The 22,695-nt window shown below is 33.8% G+C and overlaps 1 protein-coding gene across 4 annotated transcripts; it reads right to left on the reverse strand.

Moving 5' to 3' along the window:
• Positions 1 to 1,355: 1,355 nt before the first annotated feature.
• LOC149551979 (uncharacterized) lies at positions 1,356 to 21,837 on the reverse strand. Of its 4 annotated transcripts, XM_089787470.1 has the most exons (7): positions 20,807 to 20,933; positions 20,568 to 20,720; positions 11,670 to 11,734; positions 7,251 to 8,929; positions 6,708 to 6,828; positions 3,312 to 3,371; positions 1,356 to 3,224 (listed from the first exon to the last, which is right to left on the reverse strand). In XM_089787470.1, exons 3-7 carry the CDS (start codon positions 11,673 to 11,675, stop codon positions 1,713 to 1,715), a joined length of 3,378 nt encoding a protein of 1,125 aa, XP_089643596.1. In that variant the 5' UTR covers positions 11,676 to 11,734; positions 20,568 to 20,720; positions 20,807 to 20,933; the 3' UTR covers positions 1,356 to 1,712. The 4 variants fall into 4 exon arrangements, with proteins under 4 accessions (XP_089643596.1, XP_089643594.1, XP_089643595.1 ...); XM_089787468.1 differs by lacking the exons at positions 20,568 to 20,720; positions 20,807 to 20,933 and adding an exon at positions 21,541 to 21,837; XM_089787469.1 differs by lacking the exons at positions 20,568 to 20,720; positions 20,807 to 20,933 and adding an exon at positions 21,541 to 21,706 and having other exon boundaries at positions 11,670 to 11,753.
• Between the last annotated feature and the right edge of the window lie 858 nt (positions 21,838 to 22,695).

A 22,695-nucleotide genomic window follows, 5' to 3' on the forward strand; every position in this document is an offset into this window, starting at 1 on the left:
TTGTCAGATGGTAAATGATAACAGACACCTCTTTTTCTTCCCATAGGTCCTAATATTTTAGTTCCATGGGATTATTTGGTTGAGTTGTGCAATCAAGATAATCCATTCTTGTTAAGAGACAAATTATCAATATTTGAATAATGTATTTAACTAAAATATTTGAGTTGTGCAATCAAGATAATCCATTCTTGTTACTTCATTTTTTGGTGATACATGAATAAATTGTAAGTAATATTATGAAGAAGTAATTTATTTCTATTTGGCTTTCTTGTGTCACCATTTTGTTTCAATCTCAACAAAAAAGCTGGTAGTATGACATTTAACCAAAAACCATGTTTCATGCTATAGGAGTGTTAAATACATTATTCTTATATTTATTGAAGAATACTCATTTGAGAAGAAATGTGTCATATGCATCTCACCGAGATAATTGATGATGTCGTACAAGTTCATTAGTACATTTGCAAATTCTCTCTAGAGATCTAAGATAATATTCATAAAATAATTTGGAGACCATTACAATAAGTCACTACATAATTTACCTCCAATTATCCCAGCAGTATTGTTAGTAACAATTATCAAATGTTATATTATCTTTAGCCTTACAGCCCTTGTATATTTGAATAACAATGAAAATACATAAGATGCAATTAATCGTTTTTTAGAAGTAGCTGCCCCACCGAGAAGTGAAATTATTTATACAAAAGCATGAATGTGTTAAATTAATCATTGCATTATCAATTTGGTGCAACTGCAGTAAGGAACTAAATGAATTGTGAAAACTCGATATCTTCAATGAAGAAACATGTTAAGATGGGTTCGAATTTATGAAATTATGCAACACAGTTAAACAAATACAAATACAATTGGAGTTATAATTGCTGATTATGACATGTTACTGCACGGCCTCGTTACAGCAACCAACCCACCCTCTAGCAAACTCAACTATAAATGTCAATATAAATTGTTTTGAAACCACACAAAAAATTACCGTACAACATCCACTCTACCTCAATCTCCATGCATGTGCCACGCCTACTCTTTCGTAATTATCACTTTGGATTTGTATTAGTTTTAGTGAAGTTAAAAGAGGACCATAATGAAACCAATTTGCTATTCTTTTGAAGGTCACGCAAGAAAGCTAAAACAATTTAATTAATACTTATAGGAATAATATGCTGCACCATCAAATTAGTGTACTCCAAGCAACATTTTCCTCTACAAATGTAAACTGCATTTATTATTGAATGCTTGACATGGTTGGCAACTAGCTCATAAATTACCACTCATTGTGAACAATAGTATTCTCACACAATGGTCCCAATCGTGTTTAACCGTGGAACAATGCAATAATCAACACTTCAAAATACCACTCCTATTATTATTTTCATTTTACAATAATGTTACATTTGAGATGTGTTAGCAGGGTCAATAATTATATTATACATTGCATGAGCATATCTAATAACTGATATACTCCCGACTGCAATCCAACTATTCTAAACGATGAATATAATAATATTACAGACCAAATTCCTTGAGTGGAGCACATACGAGCATCAATCATCATTCGTGCCCTTCCATTCCTTCCATTGAGAAGTCTGGTTTGCCAAAAGCCTCCTCCCCCACCTTGGTTCACGGATGAACAGAAACCTAAACAAACCTTTAATTTGAACCATCGGATAGAGGCCAGATCATGCAACTCGTCAAGATCATATCCTTCTATTCCTTCCATCAAGAGGTCTGTTGTCTGGCCCACTTAATGCAGGCCTAAAATTGTGGCTCGTGTGAAAAGCCTGAGAATTATTTGCATAGAATTGTCCATGCTCCCTCACTGACATTTGCATGGGAACTGGCGGATTTATATCTGTTACGGGACGCATGCCAAAGAGCGAAGGATGTGGATGCATTTGTGGCAGATTAGGCCAAGGTTGAAGCATTTGCATTGGTGCTCCTAGAGGCATTAACATTTGTGGAGGTCCCCTTTGAGGTGCAGTAATTCTTGGTGGCAGACACTGTCCGACCTGAAAATTTCCATTTGGTACCCCTATCTGAGATGGTATCATATGTTGCATTTGTGGCATTAATGAAGTTCCTGGTGTAAAACATGGATGCCATTCATGAACATCCTCCCTGTTCCATGATTTTTCTATTTGAGTATGTGCATTGGCAGGAGTATGATGTGGTGGGATCACAACCGGCCGTTGACCAATTTGTGGGGCAAGGTTGACTCCTCCAACATCAGGGGCACAACCATGTTCCATTGAGAATTGAGCATCACCCTGTCCATACTTTTGTATCAACTCTCGAATTTGAATTGATGGATGAGGAGTAGCAGGTGGTCTCGGTATTTGTGGTGGAATTTGATGACTAGGAGGATGGCCTACCAGTGGATGAAAATTATCTTTCAACTGGAAAAAACCTTGATCAATATTTGTGGATACTTGAGGTGGTTGACTTGGACACTGGGAGTTTGGCATGGATTGCAAACAACGCTCTGCAGGCAGCTGACTGGAAGGAGGTTGGTAAGATGCAGACACAGCATTGTAATCAAATTCAGGAAGATCATCATCATCTACATTTGTTTGAGCATAAGCATTATTATTAACGGAAGCCGCATTAGGCCCAAATCCTGGTGGCGCATCATCAATCAGATCATCATCATCATCACACATAATAGATACTTGAAATTTAGATACATTTATTCGAGGATCGATAGATGCTACCCTTGGTGGGCAGGAATTAAATCCTGGTGGATATTCCATTTCTGAACATTTTTTAGCATGAGATGTGGTATTTTCAACATGTGTAATTTCTTTGCTTGTAGATACCATAAAGGGCAACTTATTGCTAACAGGATATTTATCATAACTAGTACTTATGTCATTTTTTGGGCTGTCAGTTCCATATGGCACAGACTCAGACTCAGAGACTCCAGGATGAGTAGGTGAATCCAGCATATGACCAGATAATGCAAGCTGTTTTGCATTTATATATTGTTTTTCTGGCATTGTATGCATAACATTAGATGTTACATTATTCCTTCTCCAGACAACAAATCCAATGAGACCATCCTGTTCGTTTATATTTTCAAAATGTTCATATAAAATGAATTTCTCCAGTAATTGCAATGTTGTGACATTGGATGGACAAAGATAAAGCTCAACGCCTGGAGCAGGTTCTGCATATCCTACCCGCTCATCTTGCTTATAAGAATTAGCAATCTGCACAAAATGAAAAAACGGTAAATACAAATCAAATGACCCTTTGCAGCACAAGTGAAAGATCAATAAAAATTTCTCTCGACTCACCTCCTGAATGTTCTCCCTGCTATTGTCCAAAGAAGCAGTTTTACAACAAATGGAAACTACCTGTGTAATAAAAAGGTCAAGTAATGAGATCATCTATAACAACAAAACAGGAAAAAGAAACGGTCCAAAAACTTGTGATAATTGATATTGATTCTTATTTTGCAACTGGAAAACATTTTTTCAGTCTCAACTTATTTAACGAGCTGATTACACATTCAGACTACTGACTATTAGTTTAAAAGGCTTTGCCAGTAATGGTAATGAGGTAACAGCCAACTTAGAGTGTCGCAACTTTAAAATCATTGGAACGTAAAGAGGTAAAGCATCATTTATTGATACAAGGAAAATAAAATATGCCTTTGTAATGGGGCAACAAGTCACCTTGTCCACTTAAATCTTTTTATATCCGACAACAAAGAATGTGTTATGAGTACTGTAATTAGATTACCATATGGTTAACTAATATCTTGGAAGTTGAATACATATTTTCGTGTACCCATTTTTTAAGCAACAAAATGACACTAAAGGTTTAAAACACAGTTTTTAACCAATAAATTCAACCTGAAACATTTGATACAGAATTTGATAATTAGATTATTTTATCGATGATACAAATACTATTTCTAAATTTGGTTTCTGCTCAGAACATGTACACTCACAATACAGGTGCATGCATATAGCCAAAAGAATTTGTTTATTGATCCAATAAGAGTACATTTAGGGTGAAAAAGGTCATATAACACAAAAAAGATTTATACATGTATAATGCAATTAACCTGAAAAGGCAGCATTTTCTGTCATCCGGCAATTATAGCAAATTGTCTGAAAATCGCCAAAGAACATAATTTGTGCTCCTCTAAGATTTTGGGAAATATGTTAATTTATTCATTTTGTAAAGTTTGAGTTATATTTTCATCACATCAAAATATTAGGTTTTCCCTTCCACAAAACCACCAACCACAAAAAGACTAAAAACCTTAATAGGTAATTGTAGTGTTGGTTTGCACTCAGAACATTGAAACCACCAACCACCACAAAAGACTAAATGGGTGGTTGTAGTGTTGCAATAAAATTTTGATAAAACATCACATGCATTATAAAATTATTCATTTTCCTTTGTGAATGTTAACTATTTTATTTGAATATTAAAAAAAATGATACAAAAATGCCTAGCATAGCCAATTTTTAATTTGGTTCGAGCTAACCAAACCACCAAATGGAAGTTTTGTCCATGATCAATAGTGCCAAACATCTGCTTCTTGGCTTCATATTACAAATTGATCAAGGGTAGCCCTTGACTTTCAGATGTATACAAATTATACTTGCTTTGATGTATCCTTTTTTCAGCTTCCCAGATAGTTCCCACAAATCAGAATCACGATCATCATCCACCTTCCTGTTTAATTAATCTACCTAAAATGAGTTATTTTCCATGTAATTACAAAAGACATTGCATTCTCATACAAAAGGTAAATGTGAAATAAATTGCAAGTATTGTCAAGCAATTGAAGCAGATTCATCCTTGACAAACAGGACTTGCTCATTGTAGATTACAATCGTGAACTAATTATGCATTTTATGTTCAACCAAAAATCCATTATAATTGCAAACTTTCTTAAATGACATTCTGCTTAACATTAGTAGCCTTTCTTTTTGCTTTTCACAAAAAATGCACTGTTACACTTGAGAACCAAAACCTGACTAAACAAATAGAATGGCTGAGATGCCGTCAGCACAACATAGATACAAAGAAAGATTATTCCTTTGAAGGATTATGAGAGAAATTGAATGATGCTTGCTAGTGTGATGACTTAATTAATTAATTGTGATTTCATGGTAAGGAATGCCAGATAATGTCTACACTATTTGGTAGATTACTCTGTAAATCTCCACCCTCACGGCACAAAAAAATAAAAAATTGGATAATCATTTGAATAATGATAGGCCTTTGTTTAGTTACTTGACATTAATAATTGTTTGACTGACATATATAGTTAAGATTAAATTGTTTACATTACAATGCAATGTGAAAGGTACTCAAAACTTGAAGGATGGGAGAGATACAAGAGAATTAATGGTATCTTAGAATTTTATTTTGGATCTAAAAACCCCTGAAATCTTTACACATTATAAAATGAAGTTTTGTTCTTGTAATTCTCAAAAAAATAAAATCAGAATCGGATAGAAAACCACCATGCTTTATTGAAGTTATATTTCTCCTCAAATTATCACACCATCTTTCCCTAAAGAAACCATCAAAAAAGAGTCAAGAAAACAAACTCCAAGATAGTAAGACCTGAAATTAGAATATTAAGCTCTCTATTACTGCTCAGAAAAACATAAACCCATCATGGTCATTAATCACTCATTTTATTATATTATAAATGGCCATCTTTACCAAGTCAGACATGAACCAAAACTTTAAAAATCAGTCAAGGTTACTTGTTAAGATATTCAATTACACAAATAACTGTATCTTACAATCATATTTCAACTTATTGAAATCTTGCCAATTTGATGAGCACAAAAAGTCATGGATGCTAAATCCATGTATATTAAGATTGAAGATCTTCAATCACAGATCTCATAGAACAACATAACAATGAAACAATGAAGCATACAGCTTTTCAAATCTTAAAAAAGATAAAAGTTTTTAACGTCATAAACAAAGGATACTCAATATTATTCTCTATCAATATTGTTCTTGACCATCCATCTGATACTTAGCAGCTTGCCTTACAAGATAAATAAAAATATTTAAGCAAAACACTGAGAGTCAAAAAGTCAGCTCCATAAAACTCTAACAAACAACTCAATAAACTGCCAGTATTCCAATTTTAAATCTTGAACAAGTTCTCCATTTGTATAAAATGGCCATCTTTCCAAGTCTTACATACTAACAACCATACCAAAAAAAAATTTGATTATATGCGAAGACATTGAATTATACTATAAGTTCATGTATCCTGTGATCATACTTCAACTTATTCGTGCTAATTTGATATGCATGAAAACAATGGAACACAAATCCCATGAATATCAGGTTGAAGGCCTTATAACACAAGTTTAATAAACATGAGCATGAAACAATGGAACTACAACTTTTCAAATTGCGACAAGAACAAAGAAATACCAGTATTATTCTTTAGCCCAATTGTTCCTGATCATCTATCAACCAGTAAGGGTTTGTTTCGAAGAATAATGAATTGTTTTTTAAAATGTTAAGAAGTCAAAAAGCCAGCTGAAGCAAACATCTAACAAACTAGTAAATAAACAACTTAGCTTCTAGAATGAGACCAGCATTCAAATATAAAATCATAACACCAGTGTTATTGAAGCTTTAGTTTATATCAAAGCAACCAATAAAAATCAAAGGCTAGTTAAGGCTGTAAATACCATGACTGCACGATTGCGCGAAAGAGGTAGCTCTTGAAGGAACTTTTCAAATGCATCAAGTCTAACTCTTCCTTTAACTTCCAGAAACTCGGACCAGTCTTTGGCTGATGGTTTTTCACCACTGTGAAAACAATCAATTCGAGTCACAATTCTTGAACTAAATAAAATAATCTCTAAAGCAAATATAGAGTTAAAATATTTTAAATGGAAAAGAAAAATTTGTTCTTAGTACATCTTAAATTTAAACTTGCTCAAAAGTCTTTAAATAAAAGCCTTTTAGATCATTATACAACTAATAAGGCCTGATCCCAGCAAAGTGTAAAGCCTTATTAAATTATTATATAACTTACACAAATCACAGAAAGGTACAGCGTTATAAAAATAATTATACACCTTAAGACATCAATCACAGCAAGATCTGAATTATCATTCCTTCAATTCAAAAACAGATGCCTAAAATAAAGCAAAAATTTAACGTAAGTTTACCATAATTGCCAGCAGATATATTATGAACGATAATGAAATCAACATAGAGACTTGTACCTTTTGAAAATGGCCACAACTGTCTCAACAATCATTGGACTTAGCTGCAACATTCCCTCCCAAAGCTTTTCTGAAGATGGTGACCGAACTGCTTTCCCTAATGACCACTCCTGGTCACCATTAGGATAGTCCATTTCACCGTTATCAGCCTGCATCAGATCCCCATGCACAAAATGGTCATTTGTAAAACCAGTTTTGTCCTCCTCGACATTTGGTTGGCCAGGAGGAGACTTTTCCCTTTCATGGAACTCTTCATTATGAATTACATTAGCTTCTGTTGCCCATTCAGTCAATTCTTCATTCCTACTTCTAACCTCTGTATCTCCAGATAATTGATCACTCCTTGAGCCCACGTAATCATCAAGAGACATTATCTTGGGAAGAATCTTTTCCTCTCTTGTCTTTATGATGGCACCTTCAGTTGATCTGACTTTTGAACCTGCTATACCAGTTACTTGACCCGATGAAGTACATGATGGCAGAGATGTAGGTGAGGCAATTCTACCATCATCATGAATCCCACCTGTATTGGCAATTTCATCTATGTCTGGAACTTCAGTTTCAGGTTGCTCCAGTTTAGATTGCAGTGGCAGTTCACTAGCAGCTGCGTCTGCAACTACATTGTCATTTTCAACTTCCACTTGAAATTCTCCCTTGTGAGTTTTCTTAACCATCCTTCTAAAGTTAACATCAGAATCGGGTAAGACAATCATATGAGCAAGCTCCTCAGCTTTAGCAATCCTCCATTGTGAAAGTTCCTTGGATGCTAACTGTTCTGCAGTCATGCAACAAAGATTCTCTGGAGTAATTTCCCCTGACACAACACGAGCCCTTAACTCAGGGTTGTTTCTATCTTTAAGATTAAACAAAAGGGATCTGGCCTTTTCTTTGTACTTCTTATTTACACCAGCATACTTTCTGAAGAGTTCAGCTTCAATTTTCACCCCTAGGAACTGTATTATATCTGAAATCTGTGTAGTTTCCTCCCGTTTTTCTATGTTATTCTCCTCTTTCTCTAATTTGATCCCTTTCAATGTACCATCCTCTGGCATGTCAGTGCTCATAACACTTGAATCAGCATTTATAGATGTATGCTCATCTTGCTCCTCATCAATTGCTTGTGCTAAGCAACAAGATGAAATAGTAGCTTCAGCCAACTGATGTTTCTGTTCAAATTCTTCCCTGTCCCTCTTCAATATTTTTGGTGTCTCGTTATTAGAATGTAAATGAGCTTCAGTTGTACTTTCAGGCTTTTCCATTTCTATGTGCTGGTAATCCAAATTTAAAGGCCTTTCTGGAACTACGAACTCAATCTTCAGATTCCTTTCGGCAATGGAATCCTTCTTTTGCTGCTCATCACAAACCAAAGCCAACGCAGTTGTCAAAGACTCTCTCAGTTTGACTCTGACAGATTCACTTGAATCAAGTTGATCTTTAGGAGAGCACAAATCCAGTTGCACTGCCTTCTCTTGTGTTGGAGAGTGCCGCATTTTAACATTAGATACCCCAAAAAGTAACTTTAAGGGTACATTATCCATTGAAGAAGAATATGGAGCACAAGGATCAAAATCTACATTTAAATCTTGTTTTGGTATTTCCTCCATACTGTTAGACCCACAATTATCAACTGAATTTGGCCCTGATCCAGAATATTTATGGTTTTCAAGAAGATTATGGCCCTGTAGAATGCAAGAGAAATAGTATTAATCTTTCTACAAATTTCTAAAACTTAAAATGGAGATCAAATCATTATTTTAACATTTTCCTAAACATTCTAGCCAATACTGTTAGCAATGTTATGAAAATGGACTGTTCTTGAGAATAAAGAAATGACAAGCACTATCATACAATAACAGGTTTAAGCCATTTCAAACAGACAGATTCTGATTATCTTTGATTTAGGACTGTGAATCCTAGCAAAAATAATGTGGCCAAATATGCATTTCTTAGTCTGCCCAAGTGTGAGTCGTGGAGTCTGTGTAGAATATATGGAATCACTTAATACATGTATATTTACCAACCAAATAAGGCTTTTGATTTCAAATAGCAAATCTAGGCCAAGATAATTTCACTAAAAGTATCATTCATGGTCTGTTGTGTTCTATGTGAAGAAGTGGTGGAATGTATGGATCAGTTGCTGATAGAAAGTGCAACTCCTTAAAAATGTGGTGATTAAAAATAACCAAATTAAATGTACTATGATCATTTCCTTAGCATTATAAAAGGATGTGTAACTGTGGATTCTTCTATAAATGGGGAAAAAAATTGAGCAGAATGGAATATAAGTCTCATTCTACCTCCCTAGTTTGTGTGAAAACAGTATTCATGGTAAGAGTCTTAAATGACAAAGGTAAACCAATAAAGCATGGACTCAGATCATAAATGCTTGAAAAGAAACCTCTGGAAACATTATTTTGCCAAAATCAATTGAGCCGGTGCAAAATAAGCATATCAGTCTTGGGAAGAAATCCTCAGAAATATTAACTTGATCAAGAATAACAGTGTAAAACTGAAAATAAGAAAGAAGCATGAGAGATTACATTTGAACTGCATTGAAGCCAGGGTTGATTATATAAAAACAACTTCACTGGTGCAACTTACTGGAGGGAACATCATCTGCCTTTAGAGAGATATGAACATTCAAGCACAATTCAAAGTTTAACTTGCTTCAGCTTTGAATTGCTATTCAGATTAAACTCTCGTGATTGGAAATTAAAGGAAATCCAGCTAATCACCAACACTGTGTGGAAAATATCTTTCACATTATGAACTTCAAGGTACCATTTTAAACAAGCCCCAATTCCAAGCAGTCAGTTCAGGTGCATCTCTTTTATGCACGCTAAAAGTGAACAGACAAAGCAGTGTACCATCTTACCAATAGAGATGTGGGACTGTCAATTACAAAGAACTAGATCCATAAAACTTTATAATATATAGCAGAACTGAGAAAATAGATGGTCCTATGAAACTACATTTGCATCAGGCATTTGAAACTACATGTGAAAGGACCTTGAGCAATAAGAAAGGTTAGTCTCCCATAAGTTTCCTGAAAGTGAGAATGGGATATTTAGATGGTTGTTTTCATAACTCAGTCTCCTGCCTTCCGCGTTGTGCTTATTAGCTCTATAAAATAACTGATTGATACTAGTTATAGTGATATTTTTATATCTTTTGGAGAGGTGGCTCTTTTTTGTTGGAAAAAGGTACATTTTGCTTGTCAGTAGGGCAAAGAACACCTGACACTTGCACTTTGACCAGGTCGGTTTGCATAATCTGGAACTTAGTAATATCAAAAAATGGATATTCAAAAGAATACCAGTAAAAAAAACATCAGGTTTATCATGCTATAATGGTACCTTTAGATGTCTTCTCCTAGAAAACACAAATTAGAAAACTAAAACAACAGTTGGCATTAATTTTCCTGTCCATTAAATTATGATGCTAAAGCTTCTGGTAAACAATGTGTATGCTTTGGCATTTTAAAACTAAAACAACCACAGAAAGACAATCTTGCACTAAAAGCTGTTTTAACTTATAAACAATACATAATAAACGAACTTATCCTCTAGGTAAAGTTACCATTCAATCAGATTTTGAATTTAGCTCCCAAAATTGATTATACACAAGGTACAGCAACCAAATTTTGATGAGGCAAAACGAACAAAAGGGACAGATTCCAAGCCAAAAATGCGAGTACATTTCTGTATCTTTGTCGACACAAAACCATAAGTAGTTCAATGAGACTCAAGTATACACGAATTCACAGTATAAAGTTCTTTGAGTAGAATATCATAGGAAAGAAAAATATTAAAATAAAGAACAAAAGCACTCAAAAAAAACATAGCAGCGTAAAACCAACAGAAGTTGTTTAAAAAAAATTACAAATAGCAATGCAGAATAACAAAATTCACAGATCAAAAGCTAAAAAAACATAGCAGCGCAAAACCAACAGAAGTTGTTAAAAAAAATTACAAATAGCAATGCAGAATATAAAAATTCAAGAGCAAAAGCTAAATAAGACAGGAAGGCTACTATACATTTAACAACATTAAAAAAAATTGGTAAATTTGGATAAGAGCCCATAATTTGTTAAAATAACATAAGCAAAACATTAACCGAGTTATGCCTTTGAAGAATACAATACTGGCATGAACTGTTTTAGGTCTAAATTGGCAAATATCCATATTGCACATGTTACACAATTTTTTCTTCAGTAACAAAGACAGCAGTTGAGGGAATTCACAAAATTAAAGCAGCAATAATGAAAGATTGACACATCCAAAAGCCAGATTTCATGCAGGAGGCACGGTTACTAAAGCTTAAGAAAACACAATGGCTTGTATACCACTTTAAAATAGTTCGAGCTGTACCTTATATAAATGATTCATGTATCAAATTTCCAGTCATCTATTTACATACCTCCATTAAAATCTCGACAATGTTCCCTTTTTATGTCCGCCTCAATTATTGTTTCCGCCAATCAACTGCAATTTCACCAATTAACTGCAATCAATTATTCTTTCGTCTACTCAACTGCAATATTCAAAAACTTGGTTGCATAGGAAAGCTAGTTTAGACAGGAACTAATGAATACTTCAAAAGTTTCAAAAAACACAGCTAAAATATATATATATATAGAAAACAAACGCACAAACACACTTTTATACTAAGGGGGTGTTAATTCGTATACACACAATCTTTTCACTTCAAATGTTTAGATACACAAAGAACAAAAGATCCACACAATTAGGATCTGAAAAAAAGAACACAAAATGCACACACAACTTTTGATGGAAACTCTTGCAGGAGAAAACCTCAAATACAAAATATTACTTTTATAGGAAGCTTCTTACAGGTTCACAAGCATCAACCCACAAGAGACACCAATCCCATCCACAGAGCTCCAACTAACAAGAGACTACAATCTCATTCAATAAGAGGCACCAATGCCCTTCCACCCTTTGAAATGCAATGTAATAGTAGTGTTTTCTAATCTAGACGATCTTCAAAACCTGCTATATAGCTCCAGTCGGATCTGCAATAGGATCTTCAATGAATGCTCTCAAATCTGAAAGATATCTTCACAAAATTCTGCCTTAGATCTGTTCCAAAATGTCTGCACTTAATGCATAAATCTGCTATCAAGTATTTTTTATTTCTTTTCATAAATCTGCTCTTCTTTTAGTGTACGCTTTTTTTAAAAGTAGGAATGATACTAAATGAGTTGAAGATTAAATGAACTTCAAGTGACCTCTACTTTATCCCTTCAAATCCATTTTTTACCACTCAACTAGGTTGGGCAGCTATTTTCATTTATTCAAAATATCCTTTTCAAACTAATTTGGCTTAAACAGCAACTAATGAAAAAATAAGCCAACCAAAATCCATGTCACAAGAAAAATAGATTGCCAAATTCAACAAGTCACGAAAAAATAGGTCACGGAATAGAACCCTGCACAAACAGAAGTACATCCAAAATAAAGTATTATTTCTGGCTTAAATAATTAAACCTCAACGTCACTGATTGGCTCTTTGACATCAATGACAACATTGCCACCCTTGAATTAACGACAATATTCCAATTTCCAACTATACAAGGTTGAAAAAGACATAAATTTAAGATTTATCAATCTCCATACACTTTGTGTTATAGAACACATAAATTCAACATAAACAAAAAAACATTATTTTCATGTACCATCACCTACAGGTTTGCATGATTCATCGTTGAGCTTTGATTATCAATAGGACAACATTTTCTCTAAATTCGGAAGTTCTGAAAATTAAAATTGCATAACTTGAGGCAACAAAAAATGGAAGCTCATCAATAATCATAAATCATGCAAACATATGAACCACTTCTGGATGTCCACCAAGTAGAATGAATGGTAATGTATCACTTCATACTCAAAATATTCACCAGCAGATGGTGGAGAATATTCAGTGATCATACAACTCTGAGATCCTGCGTATGCTAAACTCACCATTGGCAGGTGTTCAAGGGACTCTGTCTCATTGTGTGTAAGGCTCAAGTCTGTATCCAAGATGCCTGCATGTACGTACCAAGTCTAACCCAAACAAGCAAGAAACAGTGATTTTCAATGTAAAGGCCCCATCCCCGTCAGTGTTAAACCCATCCAATATGACAGTCAGGGAACGACAGTCCATTCACTGACAGCATTCTTTGCCAAGCAATAAAGGCACTTGAAATGTTGTTCAAATTGTAACATACAACTCCAAAAACAATAGAGTTGTTGGGTTATTGGTTATGGAATACTATTCACACATTTTTGGACACCTTGTGCTTTCCACTCACTCAACCTAATGCTACAAAAAATTGCAAACAAAGTGCAATGAATCAAACAAGCTTAAGCTAATGCCCCATAGATCCAAATATTCATCACCAACCACCATATGTCACAAAAAGGCATATTTAGACAATTCCCAATATTGGAGCTGTCAAATGTAAGTTAACTTATTTACATATGTTTTGCTTTAGAAAACCATTTTTGGTTTTAAATTTTTTATTTTGATTTAATTTGTTTTAAGATTTTGATTTTGAAATAGGTTCGTTTGCTCAGCCCCATTTTGCCTCCAGCACGTGATTTGAGGCACCATGTGAAGGTTTGTGAGGCACTATCTAAAATAGTATTCAACCCTAATTGGAACATATGGAGGCAATCTAGCATTACAAGGGCAATAAACAATAAGGAAATGGTACCAAATGACTCTTGGTGGGTCATGCTAAGTACCTCCTAAATTTCATTGTACCTGCATTAAACACAATCCAATACATTAGCATGGGTAGGCCTTGCTTGAGTAGGGTATATGATGGCATTGGCTCAATGATCGAGGAAATGAAAGCCATCATAAATGGAAAAGAGCAAGATCTTGAAGAGATATACTTCAAGGAAAAATGAACAATCATTGAAGTGTGATGGAACAAAATGTATATTGTAATGTATCTTCTTGCCTTTCAATTGAGACCCAAGCACAATAGTCAACAACTCCTTACTGGCACAAGAATTGCCCCATATAGAGATCCTCCAATTGCTCAAGGGTACGATGCAGCCCTTTTCGAAGGACTAAAATAATGAGTTTTGTAAGAACAAATGATTGCAGCCTTCAAGCTCTCTAAGACAACCATAGGATTGATAGTCATAAATGGTGGCCCTTCCACAAAGAATGATATGAGCACCTACAACCTCTTGACATAAAAACTTTAAGCAAGCTTGTTCTTAACCCTAATGAAGAATTTATACTTAAAAAACAATTCTTTCAAAAATTAAAATCTTGCTAGGTTGCTATTAATCTCCAATTGAAAGGAATTGGAGCACATGCTCCTTCACCCACTCAATATAGTGCAAAAGACAACAATCCATGAAGGTGGAGGAATTAAGCTTTGTGCATTCAACTTGCAACTCCTAACACACAAAGAAGATACCAACAAATAAGGAAAGAGTGGGATAGTAATCAGAGTAAATCGCATTAGACGATTCAAATTCTCCCCTTCTTGCCCTTGGAATTGATGATGACCATGAGCTACCTAGTGATCATGAGGTTCAAAATGTCAATACTAGTGCTTGTGTCACTACCATTGCCAATAGCACTGATTGTGGTTCTAATTTACCACCACATGTTGATATGGAGGATGACTTTTAATGACCGATATGATATTTAATCAAAGATGTCTAATTGTTAGCAATTAACATTATTATTTTGAACCAAAACATTTTTATGGTGGTTTATTTTAGCATTCTGATATGTTATTTGAACACACACACACACACACACACACACACACACACACACACACACACACACACACACACACACACACACACACACATATATATATATATATATATATATATATATATATATATATATATATATATATATATATATATATATATATATATATACGTATGTATGTATGTTCATATGTATAAATACATACATGTATGTGTATATGTGTGTGTGTGTGTGTATATACCCATATGTAACTATGTACGTATGTATGTATACAAACATACATATATGCTATTGTGAACTTTATTCATATACATATATGTATGTTATTGAGAGCTTAATTTATGTGCATATATGCATATAATATTTGTTTTTATATTTTTTAATGTTATTGTACTTGTCCCCTAAAAGAATTTTGACTAAACCCACAAACCCTATCCCTGTCCCAATCACAAATTCAAACCAATAACTTATCTTGAAGCTCAAGATGATTTTCTTTGAATTTGTCCCTTACATTTTTACAATATACTAGTAAAAACTCAAAATGCAAAGCATTTCACCCTCTTTTAGATTGGAGGAACTTAGCGTTTTGGCATTTGACCTTCAAATGAATAAAGCTTCTACCTTGATGACTTTCATGCCAGTTTTACTAATTAAAGTCTTGTCATAGCTTATTGCTCAAAGAGTTCAAGTGAAGTTGCCTAGCTCTAGTTCAGGAAAAAACATCCCACAATCTTTTGTAGACTTCAAGTTGTTGCTTTAGGCAAAAACACTCAAAAAATTATTTCAAATCGACTACAAAGCTCCATAAATATTTCTTCCTTACCTAGTCTCTCAAGCACAAGGCAAAGATGGGTTTCTTCCACTATAATCAAACATTTGATGGAATTGTAATTGTTCATGAAACATTCCATTCACTCAAATTTGGCAACATTAGTGTTACCATCAAATTGGATATTGCAAAAGCTATCAATGAAAAATAATTTACTATTATAATTTAATGAGAGACTTGGAGGCGTCATTTTATTTAATAATTTAATAATTTACAGCAAATAACTTTAACACCACAAATCTTTTGACAAGTTGTGCCCTAATTACTAAATAGGTTATGAAAAGATTAAGAGAACAAGGCAGTATCAAACACCTACAACCATCTAGATCTATAGGATAAAAAGGAGCGAAGTTATCCAAAACCAAAACATCCCCGAAACGCAACAAAAACTTCAAAGAAATCAATCAAACTCGACAGAGTGTATAATCAAAGTGAAAACAAGGGCCCCAAGCAACAAGTTGAGTATTTCAACTTGTAAATCATTTGGCTACTCTTTGTGACTAAATATAGAACATGTAAAAAATTTATATATATATATATATATATATATATATGTATAGCTACTCTTTATGACTAAATATAGAACATGTAAAAATTATATATATATATATATAGACATAAAAGAATGAAGAACAAAAATGCATTATCACATTCAGTTCTTAACTCCTAAGGATTTAGTAAAATTCACCCCCATTGCATATACAACAAATGCTTTTATCTTGTCTATTATTGTTGGCTCCTAACCTACATCACTCTTTCTTTTCCTTCCACCTATTTATTTTCCAACTTCTCGATGCATTTAACATTTAAGCTAAGTTGCCATTTTAGGTTGGGGTTTGGGTTTGAAGAATAAGTCAAATGGTACAGCAAGTTTTTAAGAAGGGTTTAGATTTGTTAGTACAAAAACATGTAATACTTATACAAAAATACATGTGTATGCAACCTAGAAGCATGAGTTGATATTAGAATGTATCATACAAACACCATAAGCATGTACTCATAGCATCATGATCATACCATCATAGCATCATATACTTCAAGTTCAACATCAAAGATTCAAAATATTAAAATGTCAAATGATAAATCGTAACATCAAGTTCAAGCATCATTGTTTCAAGTTCAGCTAATAGATTAATAGTTCATTTATATTCTATATCGTCATCATCATAGTCTTCTTCTTTACTGACATTAGATGAGGGGCAAACACTTGACGAAGATCCACAAATCAATCTTCCAACTCCTCCTTGCACAAACAAACTCTCGCTCAACTACTTATTTGCTCCCCTTTAAGAGAAAATAACCTATTTGCACACCACAAATGAAAGTTAAAAGTCAACATGAGTCCTTAGCATCCACTTTTTAGGGTTGTGTATGTAAAATAAATATTAATATTTCAAAATTAAACATGGTTGACTTTGATTGTCGACCCTACCAAGTTTGTCTGCAATTTTGAGAAATTGACTAGGTCAAAACTAGGTGTAGTTTGGTACAAACCAGCCCCCTATGGGCCCAACCCAAACATGGATCGGACCATAGCCATGTACCAATTCATACCATGGCTGGTTTGGGAGCCCAGGGGGGGGGGGGGGGGGGGCAAATTGGACATCCCAACTTTTAAGTTTTAAGCTCTTTTTTTTTTGTTTAGATTGTAAAGGAGAGGGGCACCATTGACATGGCAAACAAGAGTCTTCAAGAAACCATGGTTGAAAGTCTACTGCAACAAGAGACGTCTTAGGCAAGGTCTTTGACATCAAAGACACATTTTAGTCTTCAAGTCATGCCAAGGGGGGCCAAAGACGCATTTCCTAATTACACAATAGTTTTCAAGGTACAAAATTTCTAATTACGAATGATAGAGTTAGCAAATCCAAACAATCAATGTAAGAACTCAAACAAAAATAGATAACAAATATATATGTTGCTATTTAATAACAAAATTCCCAAACTCGGACTCAACTCAAACACAACTCAATCGACTCGACTTATGACTCAGCTACAACTCATCAACAACTTGGCAAAATGAAAAAGCCCTTGAAATTGTATGCATTTACAATTATATATATAGGAATTATGTATCATATTTCATGACCTAGGTCGAGTCATAAAAACTTAGCAAGGTCTACTTGGCTCTGTGACTCATACTACTCGCACAACTTCATGGAGAGTCATAGAACTCTATTTAACAATCATCTCTAAATGGTCTTCACAACTAATTTTATTTTTTGAAAAGTTAAAATAATCAATTTGAAATTGTTTGAGAATGGTCAAATAATCCACTAAAGTTTTGGAGGACTAACTAAAAAATATAATATCTAAAGAAAAACTAATAATTCATCAACCCTTTCATATACCAAATAATAAAAGCACATCAACAAAAAACATATTTGCATCTCTTGAACTTTGCAAGTTTGATATGCTCTTGAAGAAATGATTTACACATTTTTCTGCCTAAATAGCCTAAAACAATAACAAAACTCACTAAGCTACCTTAAAAATCAAGGTGTATAACAAAAGAGACAAACATAAGTTGAGACATTAATAATTTAGTTGTGAGTTCTCAAATTATAAGTGTTTATTTATATAAACACATCAAAAAACATATGATGTTGATGTAGGAGCATCCTAGATTGCCTTGCTCTCTTGCTCATCTTTGTTCATTCTACCAGTTAACACCAAGTTCTAGTAGTTGTTGACTTGCAATCATTGTCGAGTTCCATGTATGTGTCGTGTTGTCCAGTGTTGCCCGAGTGTTCATGCGCCGAGTGAACTTAATATTTATTGATGTTTGGTTCCTTCTCTGACCGAGTTTGTCTGTGATTGGTTCTTAGTTTGAGCCGACTTGTGTATTTAATTTGGATCATGAATTTAATGAAAGGATCTTCTCTTGGGAGGTGTGCAGACCGTTTTGAGGTCAGTCTTTTTATTATGTGAAGATCTAAAATCTTTTGTAAGCAAATCTAGAATCTTTTGTAAGTCGCTTTGGCAAACAAAACTAAGGGTGTTTAGGCTTAGGTTAGCACTTAGAGTTTAAGATGGGAGAGCAAAGTTAAAGAGCTGGAAGTTTGAATTAAGGACCTGTGAACATTCTAAGTCTGGGATTTTGTAAATCTTGTTGGCCATAATTTGGAAGGCCTCACAGTCAGGCATGTATGCTGACAATTTGATGAAACAATAAAGTATTTGCTATTTGTTCTCTCCTTGTGTTGTTTGTTGTCATTGTGTTTTCTCAATAGAGTGATTGGATAGTTAGGTGTGCCTCTGGCCTAGCTTTTCAATACCTCCTTGCATCAAATGTTTTAACTTCTCAAATGACTTCAAAACCATCTATTGAATAATTTCTAATCTACCAAGGCTAATTATCTACTATGCAGGTTCAATGCAATGACTTAGATTAAGAAAAATTTAGAACCTATAGTCTATATAGGCTAATTGTGTATGGCATATATAATTGTTGTGTATCATACATCAATCACAACTCCTTTCATCAACTACAGTAGGATTATATAAATTATTAATATAATATGGCATGCTAAGACTTTGTTTATGATACAAGTCACTATAATTAACCAACACCTTACCTAAAATAAATGAAAGGGGCTACCTAGAGCGTTGTGTATGGAAAAAATGAAAAGAATCAAAATCATCAAATGTGTTTTAATAAGACACTGCAAATCTGCTTATATCCTCTAAGGTATCTACATGAAACGAAAGAAAAATGTGTAAATGCCTTGCCATTCAACCTACATGCTCCAAAACTAGCAATGGTTATGCATACACAAAAGCAAGAAGTGTGATAAACAAAAAAATAAGCATTTTAAATACTTATATAGCCCATATGAAATTTGTATATTGTTAATTGTTGTGCAATACTAATAGAGACAAGAGTGTGAAATCCTTGTTTGCAAGAGGGTGTCATTTATTCTTGATGACTTGATAGTGAAATCCTAATATTTGCCTACAAAGTTTCGCTAATAAGTAAACAAATGGATATGCCTATGTACATGCCAACGCCTACACCTAGTCACATGCACATGCACCCCCTCTGTTCCACACACCTTGATGGGGTGGGAAGGGACAAAAGTTAACTAAGTTGCTGGTTCAAGTTCGGGTTCAGATTTGGAATTGAAGAACCACTTCGCCCATACAGAAAAATATTGAAATGGGGCTTGAGTTTGTTTAGGTTCATTAATACAAAACAAATTTAAATTATATACAAACACGCACATACATGTATACATATGCAACGTAGAAGAATACATTAAGATTAGAATGTCACGTAGAATCATAAAAACACCATAAACTTGTAATAATAGCATCATATCAACATCAAAATATTAAAAAATATATTGAGTTCAGGTATCATTGTTTCGACTTTCAATAATAAGGAGCTTTATACTAAGTTTCAATCATCTGAATTATCTAAAACTACTCCTTCTTCTTCAATGGCATTGCTTGATTCACATTCAGTGTCAATGCCGATGAGACCAGCTGCAACAATAACATTCTTGCTTTCCAAGTCTTCAAATACTTAATTATTATTTTTAACTGTACAGAGAGTCTGTTTGCTTGAAATTAAAATCCTACTTGAAAATTGTTAATGTTTAATGTTTAAAATGTAATTTTTCACTGTAGAGGCCTTGCAATTAATTGGACAGTGGTGATTATTTGCTATAGGATATAGAAATTTCACAGAAGAAATCTTGAAGGCTAAATTAATTTTATCTAATAAATACCTGTGGACTCGGCCTGGACAAAACAGCCTGCCTAGGAAGGGACCCTGTCCAAACCTACAGACCAACCAGAACCGAAAATGGGCCCTCTTCATACCAGACCAGTACCAGTGTCTCAGGCAGGTGAACCAAACTTCTAACAGAAAATTCCCTTGCCTATAGGAAACTAAAGTCAGCTTTAATTGTTTAAATCCTAAACTTTTCTCTAAAGCTTGAAAAGAAAACTTATAAATTCTGTGTACCAGTTTTGTCCATTTCGACTCACTCCAACACGACCCAGGGCTCAAACCTCGTGGGCAGCCCTTGGCGCATGCTCGTGGTGAACTTACTGAAATAAACCTGGAAAATGACTATGGCCAGATCTGTTTCCTATATTATGTGTCAAGCCCACTTTTTAGCTGTGATTACCACTCTCAATGCACTACTAGAAAGCAAATCCGATTAAAACGATTGCTAAAACACCCAGATCCTTTCAGCAACATTAACTTTAACTATAACTAAACTATCTAATGGCGAAAATTTTGGACGATGAACTAGGGCCAAAAGAGATCCGAAAATTTACCCCCGCTTGGCCGAAAACTCAAAAGATTCATGCAGTGCAACATAGCGTAGTAGCATTTCAAAAAAAGTGGAAAAAAAAACGATGAAGTAAAACACTATCGCCGGAGACCAACATGTACAAAAAGTTAAAAAATATTCAAGTCCCATCTACTTAAAGACTGAAATTATTAAAAACAAATCAACTGAAAATGACATAGCAAGTTTCGAAACCTCAAAGGGCTGAGAAAAGTTGGAAACCAAACCAAATCAATTTCCATTTTCTGATGGCCGCCAGGCACGAGAATGGAATTCTGCGGCTGACAGAAGAAAGCTTACAAAAGACTGACTTGCGCATTTTTGACCAAAGAAGAAAAAGAGAAAATAATTCTTGTCTGTGCGAGAGGAAACGCATAAATAGAGTGAGGTAGACAAATACCTGGCATATATGAGGTCAAGAAGAACGAGCCGCTAGCAGCACAGCCTAGAAACACGCTCGAATGTGACCAGAATCCTAAATTTCCTCGAGCCTTTCTTCCCTCACAGCAACAAAAATTTGAAACCCTAACCCCTGCTGAAACACGGGTAACTACAGAACTGGTGACAAATTATTTCTCGTCCGACCTCTTCTTTTATTTTTTGAGGAATTGATGTTTTCCCCCTTCGTGCTCGCGTTTCGTTGGATTTCAAAATACTATCTCTGTAGACCTAAATTGTAGATGGTCTAATTTGACGTCTTCTTTCATAGATTTGTTATTACGATTATACTGTAATAAAAGTATATGTTCTGTAGGTAGTGTAATTTGACGTGTTAGTGTGTGTATATATATATATATATGTGTGTGTGGGGGGGGTTTATTGGTTTGATGATTAGCTTTACAAATATTGTAGTTATAAGTAGGAGGTAAGAGGAGAATAGTGGTCAAATTTGAAGATGAGTTAGTGAGTTTGAATTGAAAACTGAGTAGTTTAAATTAATGAGGTTGAGTTGATAACTATATTAATGATATAATAATCATTAGAAGAGTTAATTTATTTTTTTATTAAAATAATATTTGTACAATATTATTATTATAATAATTCGTTTGTAAAAAAAGTTCATAATTTAATGGTCTTGAGTTGAAAAATGCAAACTTTGTATTAACGAGTTTGAATTGAACACTATATGGTTGAATTCCTATAGCAATATCAAGATATTGTAGTTATCAATAGGTTAATATGGATTCGATGATATAACAATCATAACTAGACTTGAAGTTATTTATTATTGAGTAATTTGTTAGTAAAAATAATTTATAATTTGATTCATTGATTTTGAATTTGATAATCAAATCAAATAATTATTAATTATTTCTAAAATAAAATTTATAACTTGTTATCCACATAGTATTTAAGAGTTAGTTTTGGACAATCTAAGAAATTATTTGGAGGTTTTGAGAGGGCCTCAATTGATTGATTATTATTATTATTTGACATATTATTGAACTTATTTAATAGATATTGTCCCCTATTTTAAAAATAATGTTAACTATTTCTAAAATAAACATTATATATTTTTAATTAAATAAATTATTTCTATAATTGTCATATTATT

The sequence above is a fragment of the Cupressus sempervirens genome, chromosome 6 (genome assembly GCF_028749045.1).
Source record: "Cupressus sempervirens isolate cs-2001-9-10 chromosome 6, ASM2874904v1, whole genome shotgun sequence".
In the NCBI taxonomy this organism is placed as follows: Eukaryota; Viridiplantae; Streptophyta; class Pinopsida; order Cupressales; family Cupressaceae; genus Cupressus; species Cupressus sempervirens.

Excerpts from the sequence above, each read along its gene's own strand:
- LOC149551979 (XM_089787468.1), bottom strand. Across the intron at positions 3,372-6,707 it reads CGCGCAATCGTGCAGTCATG|GTAGTTTCCATTTGTTGTAA; the intron begins GTATTTACAGCC and ends TTTATTACACAG. Across the intron at positions 3,225-3,311 it reads GCAGGGAGAACATTCAGGAG|ATTGCTAATTCTTATAAGCA; the intron begins GTGAGTCGAGAG and ends CATTTTGTGCAG.